The sequence below is a fragment of the Mustela lutreola genome, chromosome 9, assembly GCF_030435805.1.
Source record: "Mustela lutreola isolate mMusLut2 chromosome 9, mMusLut2.pri, whole genome shotgun sequence".
Taxonomy (NCBI): Eukaryota; Metazoa; Chordata; class Mammalia; order Carnivora; family Mustelidae; genus Mustela; species Mustela lutreola.
Genome location: NC_081298.1, coordinates 20,897,400 through 20,918,711, shown reverse-complemented (window position 1 = coordinate 20,918,711; position 21,312 = coordinate 20,897,400). Strand labels below are relative to the sequence as shown.

Genomic DNA, 21,312 nt, shown 5'->3' with positions numbered 1-21,312 from the left:
CATCAGAACATAATATACCTGTTTCTTTTTACTCTTTTTAACACTGCCACTAGAAAAACTTAAGTTCCTATGGCTTTGCATGTGTGGCTCGCATGCTAGCTCTCTTAGACAGCCCTGGGCTTAGGGGAGCTGACCCGAAACATCAGTGTATCATTTCAGCATTTGTTGCAAACTATTTAAGAGACAAAATTCAGATAGGATGTTCTTGGGGACTTCAGACAGGATGAGAAGGGGGACAGATATAGCAACATGGAAATAAAATTCACAGTGATCAGTGTTTGAGTTGGTCCGTGTTCCAGCGGTCTGGGGGGAGCTGAGAAGAAATCTAGAAAGGCTTCACAGAAGAAGTGACTTTGGTGTTAAGCATAGGATGAGTAGGAGTTTGCCAGATGGATAAGGAAGAGGAAGAGCACTCCAGGCTCAGGGCAATACCTAAGCAAAAGCTAAGAGGTTGACAGGTGCACAGGGCACTTGAGGGATTCAGGAATTTGACTGTGATCTAAACATGACTCGTTGGAGGAAGGGGCTAGAGATGGAGCTGGACTGGGTAAAAGCTTGGATGCCAGTTAAGTCTGGACCTAGGGAGGGGGAAACTGAGGCTGTGGACTCTCGGGCAGGAGGAGGTGGCTGGTTCCAATGTGAGCACGTTCACGCACACACCCTCCTCCAAAGCGGTAAAAGGACTAGACCAGACTTTGTTTGAATGTGCAAAGCAAACGCTTTTATTTCGGTGCTCACTCTGTGGCTCGAAAATGCATCTACTGTCTGCTTGGAATCCAAAAATGTTTGCAGAATCATAGAGAACTACTGCAACCTTCGTAAGAACATACACAAGTCGGCTTATTTGGGGATCCTTCCCAGTGCAAATCAGAAAGTTCTATGTGTGTCTGCATGGCTTTCTCCAAGTCCCCCTCTGAGATTTTGGGGGCCCTGGAGGCTGTGACCCTGCCCCAGATATAGCATTCTCCCTCATCCCTCTTCCAGCCCAGTCATGTGGACAGAGAGGGCGATAGAGTCAGAGATGACAGCCCTTAGGCTCTCGGAGCTTAGTCAGGGCTGGGGCTGGGGCTGTGTTCTTGGGCCCTAGTCCTGCAGAGAGGGGGCAGCTGAGGTGCTAACCATGTTAGTGACCAACACAGGCGGCTAAGGCTCTCGTGAAGTCTAGGCATCGCAGCGGGCAAGTTCATGGGTAGGACAGGGGCCTGTGGAGCTCTCTTCCCCAGAACTGTGGTCTGAAAGAAGGTGACTGGGCATGGACAGGGGACACAGTTGGGACTGGGGGTGGGAAGGTGGTCATGGTCAGAGTCTCGCACTCAGAAGCTGGACCCGTGGCCTCAGGCTGTGGGAGCCAGGGATGAGGACTTGCTGTCATTTGCAAGGCTGGGTCCTATAAGCATTGGAAGAGCAGAGCTGAGAGGGCCTTACTCGTGGCTGGGTCAACACCCCATCGCCCAATGAAGAACCTGAGGCCCAGAGAGGGGAAGGCAGTGACCGACTGGACTTGGGGCTCAAACCCAGGGCTCTGACCCCTCTAATCTCCTCCCCACCTCATCCCAACTGCCTCCTTTCTGCTCAGGTCCCGAACGGCCTCTTTAATATTCTCAGGTCGGGGCTGGGGCCATGAACGAGGAGCTGGACTCGGAGTCAGAAGTCCTGGGTTATGTTTCTAGAGCTTTCCTACTACCCAGCCTTGCAAATATCCTGCTGGTTTAGAGAGAGCCTCCCCTCCCTCCTCCAAGCCCCAGAGTCTTCATCCCGAAAGGAGTTCCTACCCTGCCATTTCCCACGGTGACTTAACTGGGCTGTAGTCGTGTGAGCACCAGCAAAGGCAGGGAAAGGGCCCCGCACATGGCCGGTGCCTCACAGTGGTGGCAGTGGGATGCCTGGGCCAGGGCTGCTGGAATATGAGAGGATCTTGGATCTGGCCCTTCCCGGGACTCCACCTGCCCTGGCTCTCGTTCTCCCAAGGGCTCCTGGGGCCTGTGTATTGTCTGGGATCTGGTCAAGGGGCATACCGTCTCTCTTTTGCTGGCTTCAAGGGGCTCTGGAGTAAATTAAACAATATGGTGGGCGGTCAGTGGTTTCCAAAAGCATCTAGGTTGTAAAGGGAGGCCTGGGTCCCTCCTCTCCCACCCCAGACCCAATCAGCCAAGGGCAGTGCTCCCAATGGGGAAGCACAGAACATTCTTCACAGTTAAAGGGAGATGGGAATCCAAGTTCAGGGGCACAAGATAGGCTAGGAGCCCCCACAGGCTCTGAGGTCTGGGGCCAACAGGGGGCAAATTGGCGCATTAACTTGGAACAAAAATTGGGATCAGGTTAGGGGCTCTGAGCTGGCTGAGGCGTGGCTGGGCACGTGGCCTTTAGGCGGGACCAATGATGACATTCCTGAAGCCTTTCACAGACTTCAGCTTGTCGCTCTCAAAGTTCACCACCAGCTTATGGCGGCCCACGTGGCGCGGCATCAGATCCACCCTCACCTTGACCTCCTTCCCCTCTGCCACGGCATCTGGGCTGCGGAGAGAAAGAGCAAGAGGGTAAGGGGAGGGGCCCAGCTCCGTCCCTGCGGTGGGCTCAGGCCAGGATGACCAGAGACCCTGGTACAGAGCTGCTGTGCATGCACAACTTCATGTGACAAGAACAAAATGGGTCGCACTCACTGATATCCAAGGGCCTGGGGCAATGCGCCCTCCCTCGTGCAGAGAGAGAGAGTGTGTGTGTGTGTGTGTGCGCACGTGTGAGTGGACACTGTGCTTGGGATAAGAGTGGGTACGCTCAGGGGACTACATGTGGAAAATGCACTGAGCCCCACTCACATACACCATTTCTGTTATTCACCGGATGTAAGTTACAATAAAAAAAGTTTTAAAAAGTATCTATGCTTGTACTTGTGTGTGTAGATGTGTCTCTCTGAGGATACAGCCACAGGTGCCCCCTCGCACACGCTCCAGATGCGGGTACTTGTGTTTACATGAGGATTCCCGTGTCCAGAGGCGGGTGCTTAGGGACTGAAATGTGTCCACTGTTCAGGTTTGGGAAGACAGGTGCACGCCTTGCTAGCTGCATCACAGACGATGCAGGGGTGGGAACCATGCCTAAGGGGGCGGGCGAAGGGTCGGTCACAGCCTTAAATTAAGGCAGGCGTGTGGGTGCGTGGGTGGGAGGCGATGGAAGGGAGCTGCCAGCCAGGGTTTGGTGCCTGCGGGCGGCCCCTCCCTCCACCCGCCCGGCTCTGTGCTCCCAGCTCGCCCCCCCACCCCGCCCCCTGCTGGAGGGACCGGCACTTACACGTCCACGATCTTCTGCTCATCCATCAGGCCGGCCCCCTCCATGGTAAAGGTGCAGCCTAACAGCGGCGTGGTGAGAGGGTTCCGCAGGGACGCCTCCGCCACCAGCTTGCGGTTCTGCTTGGGCTCTCCCAGGATCTGGAAGACAGGACGACAAGAGGGACAGATGTCGGGGCGGCCCTGAGGGAGAGGAGCCAAGAGCCCCTTGAGGGCAGGCAGGAGCCCCGCGAAGGCGGGTTGTGTGTTTGTTTGTGTGTGTGTGTGTGTGTGTGTGTGTGCGCGCGCGCGCGCGCGCGGTGGGAGGCAGCTCTGTATCTGCTGCAATTTGGCCTGGCTGGGCATGATTGCTCCCCACCTCTGCACCTGTTTCCTCATCTAGGAAACACGGTCGTTCACAGACCTGCAGTGAGGTTCCACGTGACTGGGAGGATGCAGAAAGTGCCTCCCCTGTTTTAGGGTCTGGATGGAAAGATCACAGGCTTTCCGGCCAGGCTGATCTCTACTGCTTCCTCACTGTGTGACCTTGGGAAAGTAATGACCGCCTCTGAGCCTTAGTTTCTTCTTAGGAGAGAAATGCCTTGCTGCGGGGCTCTCATGGGGATTAACTGAGCTAATACGGGGGTGCCTACTCCCGCAACCCTCTGCTCTTTGCCATTTATTTCTAACTGCTGCATTTGGGATTCTGGGGCTGTGGCTCGCTAGGATGCCAATGATGATGGTGATAAGAACAGTCAGCTACTGTGAGCCCTTATAAGGCACTTTCTTGGATGTACATTTCATTCTTACAACACGTCTAGGTGCTAGGTATGTTAACTCCACCTTGCAGACAATAAACTGATGCCCAGAGGGGCAGAGTGACCTGCCCAGGGCTACCCACACACAAACTCAGGGAGTCAGACTGCAGAGTCTGTGCGCTTAACTCCTTCTCTTCCTCCTGCCTCACCAGGGCCCCAGGGCCTGGATGGAATCCAGGCAATCAAGGGTCCATGATTCTGAGATCCCTAAACTCCACCTCCCCACCACTCTGGAATTCTAGGATTCATTCCTAGAGGTCGGAGTCCCCAATCCTTCCAGCTTTACGATGCTTTCCTTCGATGGAGTTAGGATTTGAGGAAGCCTGGGGCATCAAAGATCTGGAGGGGCTGGGCTGCTGGTAGGTACGGGGGTGGGGTGGGGGCGGGCTGTTCTGGGACCCCGTCCCTGCCACCGTCGCTCGCCCAGCCCATCCCTTACCCGGATCTTGATTTCTGGATTCTCCAGGTAGATGTCCCTCTCCGCCAGCAGGTAGCTGTTGGCAGCCGGCTCTATGAGGAGGCCCCGCACCTTGATAAGGTTCGACTCGGTCAGACACTCACAGTACTTGTCATAGAGGATTCGGAGGGGAATGCTTTTCTCTGCAAGAGGCGAGAGGGAAGAATACTGTGATCGCTGAGTCATGGCCCCCACTTGTCCCACGGCATTGCCCCGAAGCAACAAGGGGGAAAGACTGTGCTTAAGGTCGTGTAGTGAATGAACGGGCAGATCCCAGGCCTCGCCCCACCCCCATTTCCCCCTGGCTTGGGGGTTCCCAGGGAGGATCCTGGTCAGGGAAGTGCTGGAGCTCCAACAGGCCTGGATTCTGATCCTGCCTCTCTGCCCTTTGCCAGCTGGTGATGCTGAGCAAGTCACTCCATCTCTCAGGGCCTCAGTTTCCCCACATGAAGCTGGTGGGATTGTGCCCATTTTACAGATGAAGAAATACTTCTACCAGTAAGTGCTCAGATTGGGAGACCTGGTGTGGCTCGGCCACTGACTGACCGGCTGTGTGAGCCTGGGAAGGTCAACTCCCCTCTCTGTTTCTCTTTTGTACCCTGGGAATCTTGCACCTGCTGGGAGGAGCTAAGACCAGGGGTCACTTCAGAGCCAAAGCCACATAGTGATGAAGAGATAAGAAGGGCCAACCCCTCCCAACGCAGAGAAGCAAAGTGTGGTTTCTAGCCCCATTTTTCTGACAACACTGTGGCACAAGGGCACCAGGGGTCAGCTTGCAGGAGGCAGGAAAGAACAGTGCAAAGAGCACAGGCCTGAGAATTAGCAGGCTGGGCTGCAGAGACCCTTGGACAAACCCCATCTGGAAGGTTCCTCGGAGCTGCCCTGTCAAATGGGAGTGCTGGACGGCCAGTCTTGGGGCTCGGCGGGGCTCAGCCATCCCCGGACCATGATGGGAGAAGCCTCTTTTCCCACCATCTGTCCCCTCTATCTCCCATCAGACTCCAGCCACTCACCGGACTTTTCACAAATCTGAGGATCACCTCATTATTTGTTCATTGTTTTGCTCTCAGCCCACTCGCTTTATACTTCTTAACCTTTTCTGCCTGGGCACACTTTTCGATATTTGCACCAAACCAGTCTCATTTACTATAAATAGAAGGTAACTGGCAAAAAGAAATACAAAGCCAAGTCAGGCTCGCTCAGTTCCAGCTTGATATTCTTGTCTGCCGAGGGCTCCGGGCTGAGATCCGCAAGGGGTAAGGGTGCTGGGCCTGTAATTGCCCCCAAGATGCTCCCTGCAGGGCCCGTCTGAAGGACAGTGAGGGCCTGGGGGACAGCCAGCTTCTCTCTGCTGGTTAAGGTCTAAGCCCCAGCCTGCCCCGTGTCCCAGCGGCTCATCCCCAGGATGGCTGCGCCCCAACCTCTGAGCAGATGACATTGGGGAAGAAAACCCAACCTTCTGCCAATAAAGACAGCAAGGAGTGAAAATCCCCAGGTCAGGGCCTGGTGGAACCAAGTGGAAACTGGCCAGCTACACGGGAAAGGACAACACTGCCCTCCAGGAGCTTAGAGGAGGTGGCCCCAACTGTTGACTTTTCCAGAAGGCTGAAGCGAGGGTGGGGCAGGACCTCTGAGAACCGCGGTCCAAGGGCCAGGGACCACAGCCTTGGTTGAGAGAATAGAACGTGTGTGGTCAGTCTCAGTCATTCCTTAGGTGACTAGTCCTGTTCTAGAAGGTGCCATGGGTGTGACCACAGAGGACATAGTGGCTGCAGTCCCAGTGACCCACCTGGAGGGGTGAGGGGAGGAGAGAGAGGACGGGTGGGGCAGGAAGGGGAAGGGAGAGAAGCAAGGAGGCAAGGGTGGGGATGGCTCCCTGTCCTTGGCCTGGTTTCCTGTCCATTAGCACATTCTGGAAATTCCCCAGATCTTATCATCAGAGAATAACAAGCAAGCCAGCCAAAGTCTGGGGTCTCAGGGCAGGGCGGCGGGGGGGGGGCGGGGATCATCTATCTGAGGCTGAGCTTGGCATTGGAGGCGCTGGCTGGCATCCTAGACCAGCCCCACCTTGCAGCCCGAAGGCAGCACACAGGACCTCTGCCTTTCTCTGCCCTCTCCCTGCAGGCTGTGCCCTTCGTGGGTCTCTGAGGCAGGAGGGACCGCTCTGCAGTGAACATGTCCCCGGGATGATGGGAAACACCGACAGGCTTGGCTGAGCCTCAGCAGAACAACGCTCCAAGGGCCCAGATGGTAGCGAGCCGGCAAAGGGTGACTCAAGAGGAAGTTCTTCTGGCATCGCTGGCCAGGGCTGGAGTTGACCTCATGCCACACATTCCAGGAAAGACAGTTCCTCCCTTTGAAGCAGTTCTGAACATGAGAAGAACCTGCTGGTACACAGTCACACGCAGGGGCTGGCGGGCTCTTCAATCATGAACCAGCCTTCCTGCAAGGGAGGAACCTGAGGCCTGGAAAGGAGAGGACAAATCCCCAGGAGCCCACAACCCGTCGACAGCATTGTAGGAACTAGAACTTCGGTATCCTGGCCGTGGCACATACCCGTAGGAATGGACCCCTGCCCCTGACACCCCAGGGCCTGGATGCGGAGGTGATGGCTGGGTCCTCTGCACGCCATCGAGGTTGGCAGGGGCTCAGGAACCCCTGGGCCCAGCACCGAGACCACCATCCGGCACACCAGGTGTTCAGGACAGATTCTCCGGGATTCTCTTCCTTCCTATGACCAGGCCCCATTTTATACTTTCCAGATATTTCCTGAGCGCACGGTCTCCTCCAGTCCTCCCAGAGGCCCATCAGGAAGGTGTGTTGTTGCCCCACTGAATGATGGGTGTGATTCGAGGATCTGAGTGCAAGGTCATGCCGCCCAAGTTTGTACATTCAGAAATGGGGGAGGGGCAGCAGCAAAGCCATGTCTGGATGGACTCAGAACGTGTGTTCTCACAGCCCTGAGTGTTGGGGCCCCGTCCTGGTGCCACTGGCTTTGCCCCTGAGGGGCAAAGGGTGAGCATGCAGCCCCAGGAGTACCCATGGGGGGCCCAAGATAAAGAAACCAAGAGGGAGGCCGTCTATACCACAGACTCCAGGCCTGAAACCCAGACAGGCCTTCTGAGGAACTCCAAGGCCGTGGCCCTCCCACCCGACACAGGGGCCAAGGGCAGAGGCAATAAAGGGGAGGAAACATGGGTTTGACAGGCAAGAGTAGGGGGGCCAGAGGAAGGCACACAGATTCCACAAACAAGAGCCCTCCCCACCCTGGGCCTTCCCACCAGCTTGGTACGTGAGCATGCTGGCTTCTGGATAAGGGGCACCTACACTGGGCACAGCCCCTCCCCACTCTCCCCTGCTGGAGAGTCCTAGGCTGCCGGGTCCTGACTGCCACGGGACTCACAGGCGACACTGAGGTTCAGGGAGGCAGCCACTGGCCCAGGTGACCCAGCAAGTGGGACGCACCTCTCTGAGGCCCCAGGACCGAAGAGTGTCCACACTGCCCCTCAGAGGACGACCAGAAGGCTCTATTACCAAGACCCCTTTGCCTCCTCAGGCCTGAAGGCTGCCACTGCTCTGTGCTGCCTCACTGAATTACCTGAGGGGTCACAACCCCACTCAGGGCCTCAGGCTTATTTTCAGGAAGATAACTGGGTGCAGTGGCCAAGCCAGGCAGGGAAAGAGACCAAGGAGGCGGGCGTGCAGGTTTCTGACCATGAGGCTCGAGTGACAGACGCTCTTCCGCAGGGCTGCAGACTGGGCCGTCTGCTGACATCATTTTGCCCCAGAACAGGGCAGGGGATCTGCCTCACAGGGAGGCCAGCCTAGGCGCCAGCGCCAGGTCAGAGAAGAAGGTCGGGGGTGGGAGGAAACACTTCCTCCCTGGGGGCCCGGCCATTCTCCACTCCTGTTGCCCTCAGAGCTACTCTGCCCAATAGGGCAGCTTCTGGCCATATGTGGCTGGTTAACTTTAAGTGGAATTAAAACTTGAACTCCACAATTGTGCTCACTTCATTTCAAGTGCTCAATGTCCACAGGGAGCTGCCCACCAGGGATTGGACAGCGTAGACGCAGGAGAGCTCCCGCATGCCGAAAGTTCTATGAGCAGCACTGGCCTAGAACCCCTTCTCTCTGAGGCCGAGTTCTCGCAGGGGCTGTGGGTGGAGGCAGAGGGAAGGATTGAGCTAGGAGCAAGCATTAACACACCCCAGGAAGCGGTCTGAGGTCACATGAAGATGACATGGAAGAAAGCAGTACGGCTGCTAAGAGCACAAGTTCAAGTCTCAGTCCTGTCTCTTCCTAACCGTGTGGTCTTGGGAAAGTTGCTTAAACTCTCTGCGCTCCGTCTTCTCATCTGAAAAATGGGGCAATAAAAGAATCCGCCTCCCACTTTTGTTACAAAGAATTAAATGGGTGGCTTGTTTATAAAGGCCGTGAGAAGGGCGTGACCCAGAGAAAGTGTCACAGAAACATCCGTGAGGTCAATTACACGTGTCAAGTGCTCAGGACACTTAACGACTGTGCCACTGGTTGGTGGTCAGCAACGGCTCCGGGACCACAGGGCCTTACCAGATGAGGGCTCCAGGGAAAGGTTGAGCAGGTCTTTGCTGCCACACTCGGGCCCCAGGATCCCGTTGTAGCTGACGGTGCGGGCATGGAGCATGAGGCGGCAGGTGTGGGTCTCAGCCGTGTTGTTGGTGATGTAGGCGAAGACATCAAAGTCACTGCCCATGTTCATGCTCTGGGCCACGCGGATCCGCATGGCCACCCCCGTCTCCTCTTTCTTAGTCAGCTTATTCAGGTGGTTGGCCCTTTTGAAGGCTTCTCTCTCCTCTGGGGACCCTGTGGGAACGGGGAAGAGAGCTCCGGTATGGCTGAAATAGGGACCAAGGACAACGAGGCTGAGGCAGGGCGAGCTGGCTCTTCAGAGTCCTGGGGACTCAGATCAGGTCTAGAGGAGCCCCTTGTCTACACTCCCGTGTCAGGAGGATGATAGGAGATTTTATTTACTTTCCACAAGTAAACTCCTATTCATCCCTCAAAACCCAGTCCCAAATGACGCCCCCTCCTCCAGGAAGCCTTCTCTGAACACTCATGCCCCAGGATGAATGAGTCGCCATGTCTTCTCAAGTTTCACCAGTGCCTGTTGTCTATCATGCTTTTTATTTAACCAAGTTTTCTGTTTATGTACTTACCCTCTTGAGCTGCTCAAAGACTAAGACTGTATTTTACTCATCTCTAGTCATACCCGAAGCCTCTAACAGTGCTTGGTGGATAGTAAACTCCAGTAGGACGCAAACTTTCTCACCTCCCAGTGATTGCGCAGGGATTCCATCTACCTGAAATCTCTTCCTCCCCCTCCCTACCTGTAGTGCTCTCCGCCTCTGTCCCATCTACCTCTCTCCTCTGCTCTGTTTCTTCTGCGGTGCTGCTGGGTGCATATCTACGTCTCCCATCAAACCATCAGCTCTAGACCTTTCAGAGAGCAACGGAAGCTCCTTTTCCTTCTGTCAGAGTATGGCTGCTTGTTTCCCAACCCCCAGCCAGCGCAGGTAAGTCAGCAGGAGTCAGAGGAGGGCAGGAGTGATGGTTCTTTACTCACCTCTGTGAGCCACCTCCCCCCGACCCCCAGGCTCACCAAGGATGCTTAGAAAACAGCTACTGTATTGAATTGGCTGCTGGTTGTGCTCCAAAGCAATTTTAAAAATAAGCTGTGTCCCTTCTTCCCTCTCCTGATTGAACAAAGAGAGTGGCTTCATCTTTGGATCAGATTACAGCTCTCTCATTAAGTTGCTCTTACGATCTTTCTCTCCTTCCCTCTCCATCTGCCCGCTCACCTCCCCAGCTGTGTGTGAAAAACAGCACAAATAAACACTACGGAGTTCCTGGAATCTCTCTTCCAGGACGCGCCCCTCTGGACTTCCAAGCCGCTCTAGTCCAAACATGTTGCAATTTAAAAAAGGGAGGCGGGGGGAGTGTGGGATTGCACGTCTTCGGTTGCAGGTACCATGATGACAAATACTGTCACGAAACGACACAGACATCATTCATTTTTCTGTTCGGAGGCAGGCAGCTAGCTCCTCCATAACGAGTATCCTCCAGTTGTATTTAAGTCCAAACAGCCAAAAAGCAAGGCTTAAAAAACCCCCATTGAATCCTTTTGTGAAATACAGAATTCTTAAATGAATACTCTTCTACTACTGTGTCCCAGTGTGTTTTTTTCTAAGAAAAGGTGTAAAATGGAGAGTAACCTACAGGTCCTTATTGTATGCAGGCTGTCAAAGAAAACACATCCGTGTGTGTGCGCACACACACAAACACACACACACAAGCCCACTGGCTGGTAAAACAGGCTGCTTCCCTGCAAGGCATTGGCAAAGGCTCTGGTGAGCCCAGCACCTACCCTCCGGGTACTTGTAGTTATGGGTGATGTCCTCCCGCTCATCACGGCCCACCCTCTTCGTGCTGATCTTCATCCCCACGGTCAGGGCAGTGTTGGTGGACTCGTGCATGGACCCATCCTTCTGCTGGATCCAGTTCACCACGTCAGCATTGACCTCAGCAAAGACAAAAGGTGCATCGTACTTGGTGTTCAGGTCACCCTCCTTGATGGCACGAACCGGAACCGGGCCACAGCAGTACGTCCCTGGTTGGGGGTAAGAGGCGAGATGGGCAGGGGTGAGGGGAGGGTGACACCCTCTCCCACTTTCCACATTTCAGCCACATTGTTGCAGGGAATCTCAAGACTGTCCAGCCATTTGACTCAGGGATTCCACTGGTGGGAAGGTAGCAGAGAGTAAGAATTAAAAATGCAGGCTCTGGAGCCTGCCCAGCTTCTGGGGTTCAAATCTCATCTGGCCTCATTAACTGGGGGACTTCTTATTCCTTGGGAAAGTGACTTAACTTCTCTAAGCCCTTTTTGTGTGGTGGGGATATTTACGACCCACCTAATGAGGATTTGAGTATATTAAATACTATGTAAATGAAATGTTTCTTTCTTTCTTTTTTTTTTTAAGTGTCTGAAATATTAGCAGAAGGGTATCCCCCGGCATCCCGAGGAAGGGAGAGAACCATGCTGTAGAAGACAGTTGGTCTGTCCTTCCGGCTTCCTGCCCACAGGAAGCCGGAAAGGGGGGGCCACAGCCGCCCCCATCAATGTACTTAGGGGGTGCATATTGACTGAATGACCATGAGAGCTGGATGTTTCTCTCTCTGGGGTTCACAGCTGCTTCAAACTGGCCACAAAGGGCACTACATTGTATCCATTTGATGCAACAGGCCTGGTAACATTCATTTAAAATTAAAATCAGGGGAAACTATGAGATAAAGAAATGTCAGTGACACATGGAGACATGACAGGACCAAGACAAAAGGTCACATGCAGCCGGAGATTTTAACTGAGGGACCAAAGACCCCCAAAGCACTGCCGGGAGAGTTCGGGGGTCCGTGAACTTGGATGGCAAAAAATGACATCTTTGTCTGCACTGAATTTTGCTAACACTTCTTTCGATTGTGAAAGCAGACAAACCATTGTCTTAGGTGCACTTATGACTTCTCACCCGTAAGGAGCGCAGACCCTGAGGCATCACTTTTTAGTTGTCATAGACAACTGGAAATACTGCTTATATGCACCTGTAACAGTGCATCATGGAACTTACTATCTTTACCACTAGACCTTGTTCTGTAAAGCAGATATTACCATATCATAAATTTATTTTATTTTTTTTTTTAATTTTTTTTTTTATTTATTTATCAGAGAGAGAGGGGGAGAAAGCAAGCACAGGCAGACAGAGTGGCAGGCAGAGTGGCAGGCAGAGGCAGAGGGAGAAGCAGGCTCCCTGCCGAGCAAGGAGCCCGATGTGGGACTCGATCCCAGGACGCTGGGATCATGACCTGAGCCGAAGGCAGCTGCTTAACCAACTGAGCCACCCAGGCGTCCCCATAAATTTATTTTTTAAAAAATTTTGATAACCATGTTTTGGTGTAATTGGTTTTTCTTTGTTCCCGTAGGTAATATATTCTATGCATTTAAAAATATTATTCTGTTGGGAAGACAGGGTAACTGGGTGATGGGCTTTAAGGAGGGAGAGCACGTGATGTTATGAGTGCTAGGTGTTACACGTAGCTAGTGAATCACTGACTCCTACAGCAAAAACTAACGTTGGCTGATTGAAATTAAATAAACAATAATAAAATAAAATAAAGTAATAAATATAAATATAAATATTATTCTGAGAAAGGATCCATTTGGTTTCACCCAGTTTTGCCTTGGTGTTCTCTCTCTCTCTTTCTCCCTCTCCGTCTTTTTCTCTCTGTCTCTTCCTCTCTCTGTCTCTGCCTCTCCGTCTTTCACACACACACACCTACCAACAAATATATAATGGGAAATTACTGGAAGATGTGTGTGAATATGAATGATATTTCTTTTGAGGGGGAGAAGACAAAGATGTTATTTGATCTCCATATTTGCTGTTTTCCACATTGCATGTGAATACCTTTTCCAATGATAAAAGAAGCTGATTGTATGCTCTGAGTGAGGACCCCCACATGTGTGCAGACCAGTCAGTGGTCTCTGGAGTCAGCCAGACTGGGGTTAGAACCTGGCTCTGCCACTGCAGGCTGAGGGACTTGGCGGTGGGGAAAGCAGTTCTCACCAAGCCTCAGTTTGCCGGCCCAGGGAAGAGGGCCACGCCCACCCACCTTCACTCTTCTCCTGGGGCGTGGGGTCGAGGGCCTGCCACCCCCCGTAGCCCGGCTGCAGGTCCGGCCTGCTCATCCATGACTCCGTCCAGCAGTGGTAGTTCCTGTTGGAGAAATGAAGTTAAGACTTACACTTCTCCCATGGGCAGTACACACTCACCTGTCCTATGCTCAGCCCAGAGCATCCCCAACACACCTGCCTGCTCTTCCTTGGGCCCTAGCCAGGTGCTCACTCCTGCCCGGAGAGTCATTGTCAGCACCTCTCCCACAGCCCTCCTCTTTCAATGGCTCCTTGAGTCCACCGGATGGGATGTCCTCGCTTCTTGGCTGTCCCTTCTTTCCAGCTCATGGGCTCTGCCCCATTTCAGTCCTTCCTGGGCCACACCCCAGCCCCCTGCCTGCAATCTCTCCCCTTCAGATCTCCTGCTGCGGTGTCATCAGAGTCCCTCTCCCGGTTTGAAGCCTTTGGTGACAACCTATTGGTTTTGGAGTCAAGCCCAGACCCTCTCACCTGGCATTCCAGACTCCTGAAAAACCAACACCCTGACACATTTTCATGCATTATTGACTTCGTGTGTTGACTTTCCCTCCTTTGCTCATGCTGGGGCCCCTACCTGGAAGGCCCTCCCTGGTCCCGTTCCCCCTTGTCTGAATACTATTCAACTTTTAATCCCAATTCAGATGTGACCTCCTCTGAGAAGTCTTCCTAAGTTTCCCTTCCAGCCCCCCCCCCCCACCCGCATTGGGGTTTACCCCTGACTCTGGGCTCCAGCTCACCAGATCATCTCACTTTTGTCCCTCTGCATCTCTCCAAACTCGTTGTAGACATACTCGATGAGCAGGTTGCTGTTCTGGTCATGGGCCGAGTTAAAGTTGGTCACCACTCGGGTGGGGATGCCAAGGCACCGCAGCACTGGGGGTGGGGGAGGGGACAGGATGGAGAGCGGGATTCGGGGAAAGGTGAGAGCTGAGGATCTGGAGCCATCTGCCCTGCTCTGAGCATCCATGCTCCCATCTGTACCCCTGGCAACACTGTACCCATTATCCAAGTGGGCACCTTCCCCTTACCTGGATGATAGTGCCCACTTCACTGGTCACCCCAGGTCCACTCTGCCTCCTCATCTCACTGCTAACAGAAGGAAACCCCAAAATGCAAATCTGACATCAACAATCCTCTGCTAAACCTTCAATGTCTCCCCATGGCCCTGAAGGTCAAGGCCAGACCTCTCAAAGCTTGGCCCCTGACCACCTCTTGGGTACTTTTCCCCAGACACGCTCGCTGTTCCTCCAGCACTCTACACTCCTGCCAGCCACAGGACATTGGCCTATGCTATTCCCTAAGCCTGGAAGGCCACCCACCAGGTTTAGATGGCTCCATCATTTGCATTCATAGCAAGACTGGGGGTTCATCGTCATTCGCAATGGACAGGCACAGGAGGGATCCTTTCATTTGTCCTCTGAAGGCAGTGAGTGATCTGTCTTATTTCATGTGCCCAGAGCCCAGCAAAGGCCTGGCACAGACAATTTTGTCAAATGGATGAAGGGGTGGATGAAGAAGAGAGAGGAGGAGGAGGAAGGGGAACAGGGAAGAAGGGAAGGACTGGTAGAGATTCAGGGCAAGGAGCACACAGTGAAGCCGGGAGAAGAGGGAACGAAGGTCAAGGGGCCTTCCCTGCAGTGCTGGCTACTTTGGGCTATGTGACCTGGGGCCAGTCCCTCCACCTCTCTGGGCCTTGTTTCCTCCTCTACCGCACAAGGTCACGGTACACATGCAAATTAACCATTTGAAGGGCTCCTGGGTGGCTCAGTGGGTTAAGCCTCTGCCTTCGGCCCAGGTCATGATCCCAGGGTCCTGGGATCGAGCCCCACGTCGGGCTCTCTGCTCAGCAGAGCCTGCTTCCCTTCCTCTCTCTCTGCCTGCCTCTTTGCCTACTTGTGATCTCTGTCTGTCAAATAAATAAATAAAAATTAAAAAAAAAAAAGTGAGGAAAGCCCTACTGAATATAACCTGTGGGACTTTGGCCTTTTAGTTTTTATTGAGATTGAGTCTTGGAGATGGTGGGCAGAGCGTGTGTGTATGTGTGTGTGTGTGACCTTTGCCCTATTGCCCTGGGCCCTCTGTCAAGCAGGGTAAGAGGTCCCAGGCAGGCCCTAGATTCTGGCCCCGATCAGGGCCTCTGGGAAGGGGGGAGGAAGGGCAGCATTGATCCTCCCCCTCTTGCCTGGTTGCCTGCCCTGAGGCACCATCAGGAGACTCCAGCACCAGCAAACCAACCCCAGGCCTTGCCCCAGGACAGGCCTCAGGACACAGACCAGGCGTGAGGAGGCCTGTACCCACCACCCGAGGAGCAAGGCATCACCTCTGTCCTAGAGTTGGTGTCCCGAGAGGCCTCCTCATCCTAGGCTCAGGCCAGAAGTCTGCCCCAGAGCTGGGGATGCCTGAGTTCAAGCTTGGCCTCGCTGCTCCCCAGCTGTGTGACCTCAGGCAACCACTTCCTGTCTCTGAGATTCCATTTCCTCTTCTAAGAGGAGCTAATAATAGCCACTTTCGGGGATGTGGTGGTGATTCAGAGAGGCAGTGGGTGTGGGCAGTCTCGTCTGCCCCGTGCCCAGGGTAGAAGGGCAGGGTGCCACGGGTGCCCGTCACTGCAAGTGTCACTGCAAATGCCCAACCAGTCACCGCCTATCCAGTCAAATGACTCTCAGACATTTTGAAACGCTCCAGGATCCGGCTGAGGAATCCCAACTTTCCCCGGAAGTCCACAAACTCAAGTCTAAGCTGAACCAGACCCTGGGTGAAGTGACATCTCCCTGGGAATTATTTCTGTCACTGCTCTGTCCATTTCATAGCTGAGGAGAAAGGCTTGGAGACCCCAGTTCTCTTGCCCAAGTCCACCCAGGGGCTGGCGAAAGCGCTGGGATTCAAAACAGACAGCAGGATACCAGAGTCCCTGGGCCAGTCCAGCAGGACGCTCCCTGCAGAAGCCCCTGGGGGGTTGCTCCTCGGGGCTACTTCTCCCTGACTCAGTCCAGCACCAGGCCTGAGAGAAGGCTGCAGGGAGCCAGACTCAGCCCTGGCCTTGGGAAAAGAGGGGTCTCGAGTAAGACCTCTGGAGGTCACATCCCAGGGGGAGGGAGGCGCCTGCAGGTAAGCTCAGGGACCCAGGCCACAGATGGTGGTGGGTCTCCAGAGAATCTGTGGGATTCTCAGGAGGCATTTAAGACCCCTTGGGTCTGGGACAAGGGAATTTGCCCAAGAAAAGGGAACGCTCAGGTCCCAGAAGCAGGCAGGCATGGCTGGTTCGGCCATAGGGAAGGGGGAGCAGAGACAGCCCTGTGGGGAGCCCAGGCGGCACCGCCCCTACCCAGACTGCTGGGGTGGATGACAGCTCTGGAACACCTCGAGGCCCTTCCCTAGGCCTGGGTCCTGGTCCCCGAGTCAGAGAAGCTGCGATTCAGGACCAACCTCTTAGATTTCCCGAGCCTAATAAATGATAATAGCAGGGGCTCCTGGGTGGCTCAGTGGGCTAAAGCCTCTGCCTTCCGCTCGGGTCATGATCTCAGGGTCCTGGGATCGAGCCCCACATTGGGCTTTCTGCTTAGCGGGGAGTCTGTTTCCCCCTCTCTCTCTGCCTGCCTCTCTGCCTACTTGTGATCTTTGTCTGTCAAAAAAATAAATAAAATCTTTAAAAAAAATGATAATAGCAGTGGTAGTCATCTTAATAAGAATAATCTAGCAGCAGGAATAAGTATTCGCTGTTACGCATCTGAAATCATTTCCAGCCCTTCATACGTCACAACCGCCCCAGGGTAAAGGTACTGTTGTTGGGTCCGGATCCCATGTAACAGAGCTGAGCCTCAGAGAGGCTCAGTGATTACCTGAGACACGGTGGTAAGGAGCAGAGCTGGGACTGGGAATTGGGCCTTGACTCTGGAGTCTGTGTTTTTAACTGGTACAGGATACTGACCCATTCTCACACGTGCCATCTCCAGCCCAGAATGATTTTTGCCATTTTCTGGGCTCGAATTTTTAAGATTTTTAAAAAAGATTTATTTTCCATTTTGGTTTTATATTTCTTTCTCTTGCCTCATCTGTATTTCAGAAAGTGTTTTCCCTTTCTTGACATTGATATGACTGTTACTATTAAATTAGTAAGAGCTAATATTTACTGAGAGCTGCACTGGGCTCAATTCTGCGCTGAGCAGTTTTCTACCAACTCACCCCGGGAGGGAGGTCCTCTTGCCCCCATTTTACAGACGAGGAAACTGAGGTTCAGAGGAAGTCATTTGCTCAAGGTCACAGAGCAGGTGAATGTTACCGGGGATTTTAAATTCAGGGGTGCCTGGCCCCAAAGCCCATCTTCTCAATCCTGAGCTCAGGCTGCCTCCCACATGACATCCCTTGATCCTAATAACCACCTGTAGGGTAGTTGTTGGAAACAGGACCAGAGAGGGGTAGCTGCCGACTCCAGGCCTCACAGTACGTTGGTGGTATTGGAGGCAGAGGCAGGACCAGAACTGGGGTCTCCTGATTCCCACTTGAGTGCTCTGTCTGCACTCCCCCAGGGCTCAGGAGGCTGTGAGCAGATTCCAGCATCCCCCCCGCCCCCCCCTCACCCCCCCATCCTCCGCCCACCAACCACCCCTGCCCAGCATGCCACTCACCTGTGCAGGCCACAGCAGCGAACACCCAGCACTGGCCGTATTTGACACGCTGGCAGCCCGAGGTCTTCCAGCGCCGTAGGATGTCCACGCTGCCGATCCAGAACATGGGGCTGACACCATCCTTGTAATCATTGTCCCAGCGTCCCAGCAGCACACCCTGGTCATCATTGCAGTTGACCTACAACCAGCGGGGCATCAGAGGGATCGAGCCTGGGGAGCAGGTGCTGTGAGTTCAGTACGTGGTGAAAGGCAAGGAAAGGAATTTAGGAGAGGGAACAGCCCATGCAAAGATACCAAGGTGTGACGGGCTGGTATGTGGGAGATGGTTGGGGCTGGAGCCCGGCGTGTGGGAGAGAGAAGGAGAAGAAGGGAGGAGGTGGCGAGGGGTCAAGGTCATGAAGGTGATACTGGTGGTGTGAATTTGGCCATGGGGTGGCAGGAGGGTGACAAGATGTGATCTGAGTTTTACGAAGATCCGCTCCGACCCCTGCCTGGATTGTGTCGTTCCCCTCACCCTCCCATTGCCTTGAGAATAAAATCGAGCCTCCTGACTGTGGCCCATGAGGCCTGCATGGTCTCACCTCTGCCCACCTCCTGTACCCCACTCCTTCCTGCTCACTCCACTCCAGCCCACCAGCCTCCTTTCTGCTCCTTGAACCTGCCAAAGTCATTCCCGCCTCAGGGCCTTTGTACATACTGTGCCCTCTCCCTGGAATACTCTTCTCCCACTTACCATATCAGCTTAGGGATCATCAATTACGAAGGTTCCCGCCCCCGCCCCCAGCCTCTCCCTGAAGCTGGATTCTGCAATTAGACACTCTCACACCTCTGGCTTCCTTCAGTACCTGCATCATCATTTCTGATTATGACACATTCCCGCAGTGTTTCTGTCTGTTTCCTCTCACCCATGAGAATATAAGCTCTTTGAAGTTAGAGAACCATACATGCCTTACACCTACCTGTTTCTCCAGTGCCTAGGACACAGGTGGCATCTAATAAATATTTGCTGAATGAGTGAATGAATAGATGAATTGCTTTTAGGGACCATAGGACATTACCCTTATTTGTGTAAATCTTGTCTTTCCAAATACAAGCTCTCTCAGCTGAGACTTCCCCATCTCCTGGGTCCCCCTAACCAAGCCCAGTGTGGAGTGTGGCCTCCATCATCACGAGAAGGTGGGAGGCCCTACTGGGATCCACAATGGGCCACGACCTTGGGGTGGGGCGCAGCCCCTCACTCCTCACTTACCATGGCACTCACCACCCGGCCCATGTAGACAGGACTGCTCCGTCGGGAGCAGTCACGGCCAGCATCCTTCAGGAACTTGGGGTTCGTGTCCAGGAGTGCCAAGCAAATGTCCAGGATCCCATCTTCAAACTGTGTTGGGAAAAACAAAAGAAAGATGCAGGAAATGAGAAGCCGCTTCTTCCAGGAAGCCTGCCTTGCAGCCCTGCAGCTATAGGTCCGCTCTGTTTCGTTGTTTTTCTTTTCTTTTTTTTTTTTTTAAGATTTTATTTATTTATTTGACAGACAGAGATCACAAGTAGGCAGAGAGGCAGGCACAGAGAGAGGGGGAGGCAGACTCCCTGCTGAGCAGAAAGCCCTATGTGGGGCTTGATCCCAGGACCCTGGGATCATGACTCTAGATGAAAGCAGAGGCTTTAACCCGCTGAGCCACCCCAGTGCCCCTAGGTCCTCTCTGTTTCATGTTATACATTAGGGAAGTCTGGGCTAGGTCTGCCCTGTCTCTGTGAGGCCAGATCTTCCTGGCCCAGGATGGGGTGGGGGAGGGGGGACAACAATGACTGAGTTTGTGAGAAAGAGGAACTGATATGCCTGCATTCAGGGCCTAGCTGGGGGGCTGGTGGAGTCCTGGGAATGTGGATTAGAACCCACAGTGTCCCTGGGGCTTCCCTCTCCTCAGAGTCACCTCAGGCCCTGCCACTGCCCCTTTCCCATCTCCGCTGTGCCAAATATATCATTTCCCCTAAGGCCTGACTCACCCTGCAGAGCTGATGAGAATCCTCTCTGCCCCCCAACCCCTCCCACCCCAATACACTATTCTGATTTAGAACGGAGGTAAATTATCTCCTCTGTTTCCACTGCACCTAGAATAAAATCTAAACTTTTCCCTGTGACCTGCAAGGAAGGCCCTTTACAATCTGTGTTCCACCCCATCTCTGACTTCATTATCACCACTCATTGCCCCACAGCCTTTGCACTTACCGTTTCCTTTGCTTGGAATGCTCTTCCTGCCACTCTCTGCGTGGCTCACACCTTCTTATCCTTGCAACTCAAATGTTATCATTATCAAAAGTAGGGCCCTCCCTCCTTGTGCCATGACACTGGATTATGTCTCTGACCACTCTGACCAGTAACAGTAACCTGTTACTCTGCCGTCTTGTCCCAAACCAGGCTTCAATGGCTTTGAGCCATTTTGTGGCTCTCTATTGCCATATGCCTGACGTTCACAACCTGGACATGGGTGACTTCTCCCACTTCCTCTCTCCGGGCTCCTTCAGACATAAAGCGCTCCCTGAGCTACAGAATTCTTAAGCACAGCATAAACTCCCACCTCTGAGCTTTCGCTCAGACAGTTCCTTCTGCCTTGTATACCATGTTTCCACCTCCTCCGTTGCCCAGCTCAGATCTTGCCTAGACAGGAATCGCCCTCACTTCCATCCACACTTATTCACTTCTTTCCTCTCGGTCTTATCACTCTGGGTTGCGACGGCTTCCTGAAGATCCGCGAGGGCTGCGTTCAATGGCTCAACGCAAGCCTGGACACAGAACAGGAACTCAGGGAACAAAAGGAAGGATTTGGCTTTGTTCTGTTTCTCAGGGGGGAATACAGATCGCTGGGAAATAAGAGCCAATTGACTTTATGATGTATTTTTTGTACCCCCCCTCCACACCACCATTTCATGTATATCCCAGAGTGGGTGATATGTTCTTGGGCAGATATTCTTGCAATTAGTATCCCCAGTACTCAGATGGGGGAAACTGAGGTCAGAGCCCCATACCACACAGGGAAGACTTCCCTGTGGTCCCAGGGCAGGCAGGACTCTGGGGGCCTGCATATGGAAATCCTACCCCAGGGGCCGTTGGGAAAAAGTCTCATGGTGAACCTTGACCCAAAAGGCCAATGCCCCCAACACACCACGGGCAGGAAGAAGTGTGACGACTCTTGATTTATGAGTTTTCTCAGCTCTGTCTCAAGAATTGTCATGGGAGGCTGGATGGCAGAGGAAATAAGAACCCTACTTCGAACGACCAGCCTGGGCTGACTTGCTGGGGGACGAGGAACCACATGGAACAGAGATGTGCCATCCGGCAGAGTTCAGCCAAGCCCAGCCTAGGCAGCCACACTCCAGCTGACCCACAGATTTGTAAGTAATAATAAACAGG

General features: G+C 53.6%; 1 protein-coding gene across 1 annotated transcript in view; it reads right to left on the bottom strand.

The window, feature by feature from the left end:
- Positions 1-694: 694 nt before the first annotated feature.
- The window catches only part of TGM2 (transglutaminase 2), a 33,490-nt gene continuing 12,872 nt past the window's right edge, over positions 695-21,312 (bottom strand). Inside the window, exons 5-13 of the mRNA XM_059133241.1 lie at positions 19,153-19,281; positions 17,904-18,081; positions 14,016-14,151; positions 13,239-13,342; positions 10,942-11,184; positions 9,108-9,380; positions 4,521-4,681; positions 3,289-3,425; positions 695-2,514 (exon numbers count right to left, since the gene is read on the bottom strand). Of these exons, the coding sequence (XP_058989224.1) occupies positions 2,364-2,514; positions 3,289-3,425; positions 4,521-4,681; positions 9,108-9,380; positions 10,942-11,184; positions 13,239-13,342; positions 14,016-14,151; positions 17,904-18,081; positions 19,153-19,281 (1,512 nt within the window). The 3' untranslated portion in view covers positions 695-2,363. The remainder of the gene's footprint in view (positions 2,515-3,288; positions 3,426-4,520; positions 4,682-9,107; positions 9,381-10,941; positions 11,185-13,238; positions 13,343-14,015; positions 14,152-17,903; positions 18,082-19,152; positions 19,282-21,312) is intronic.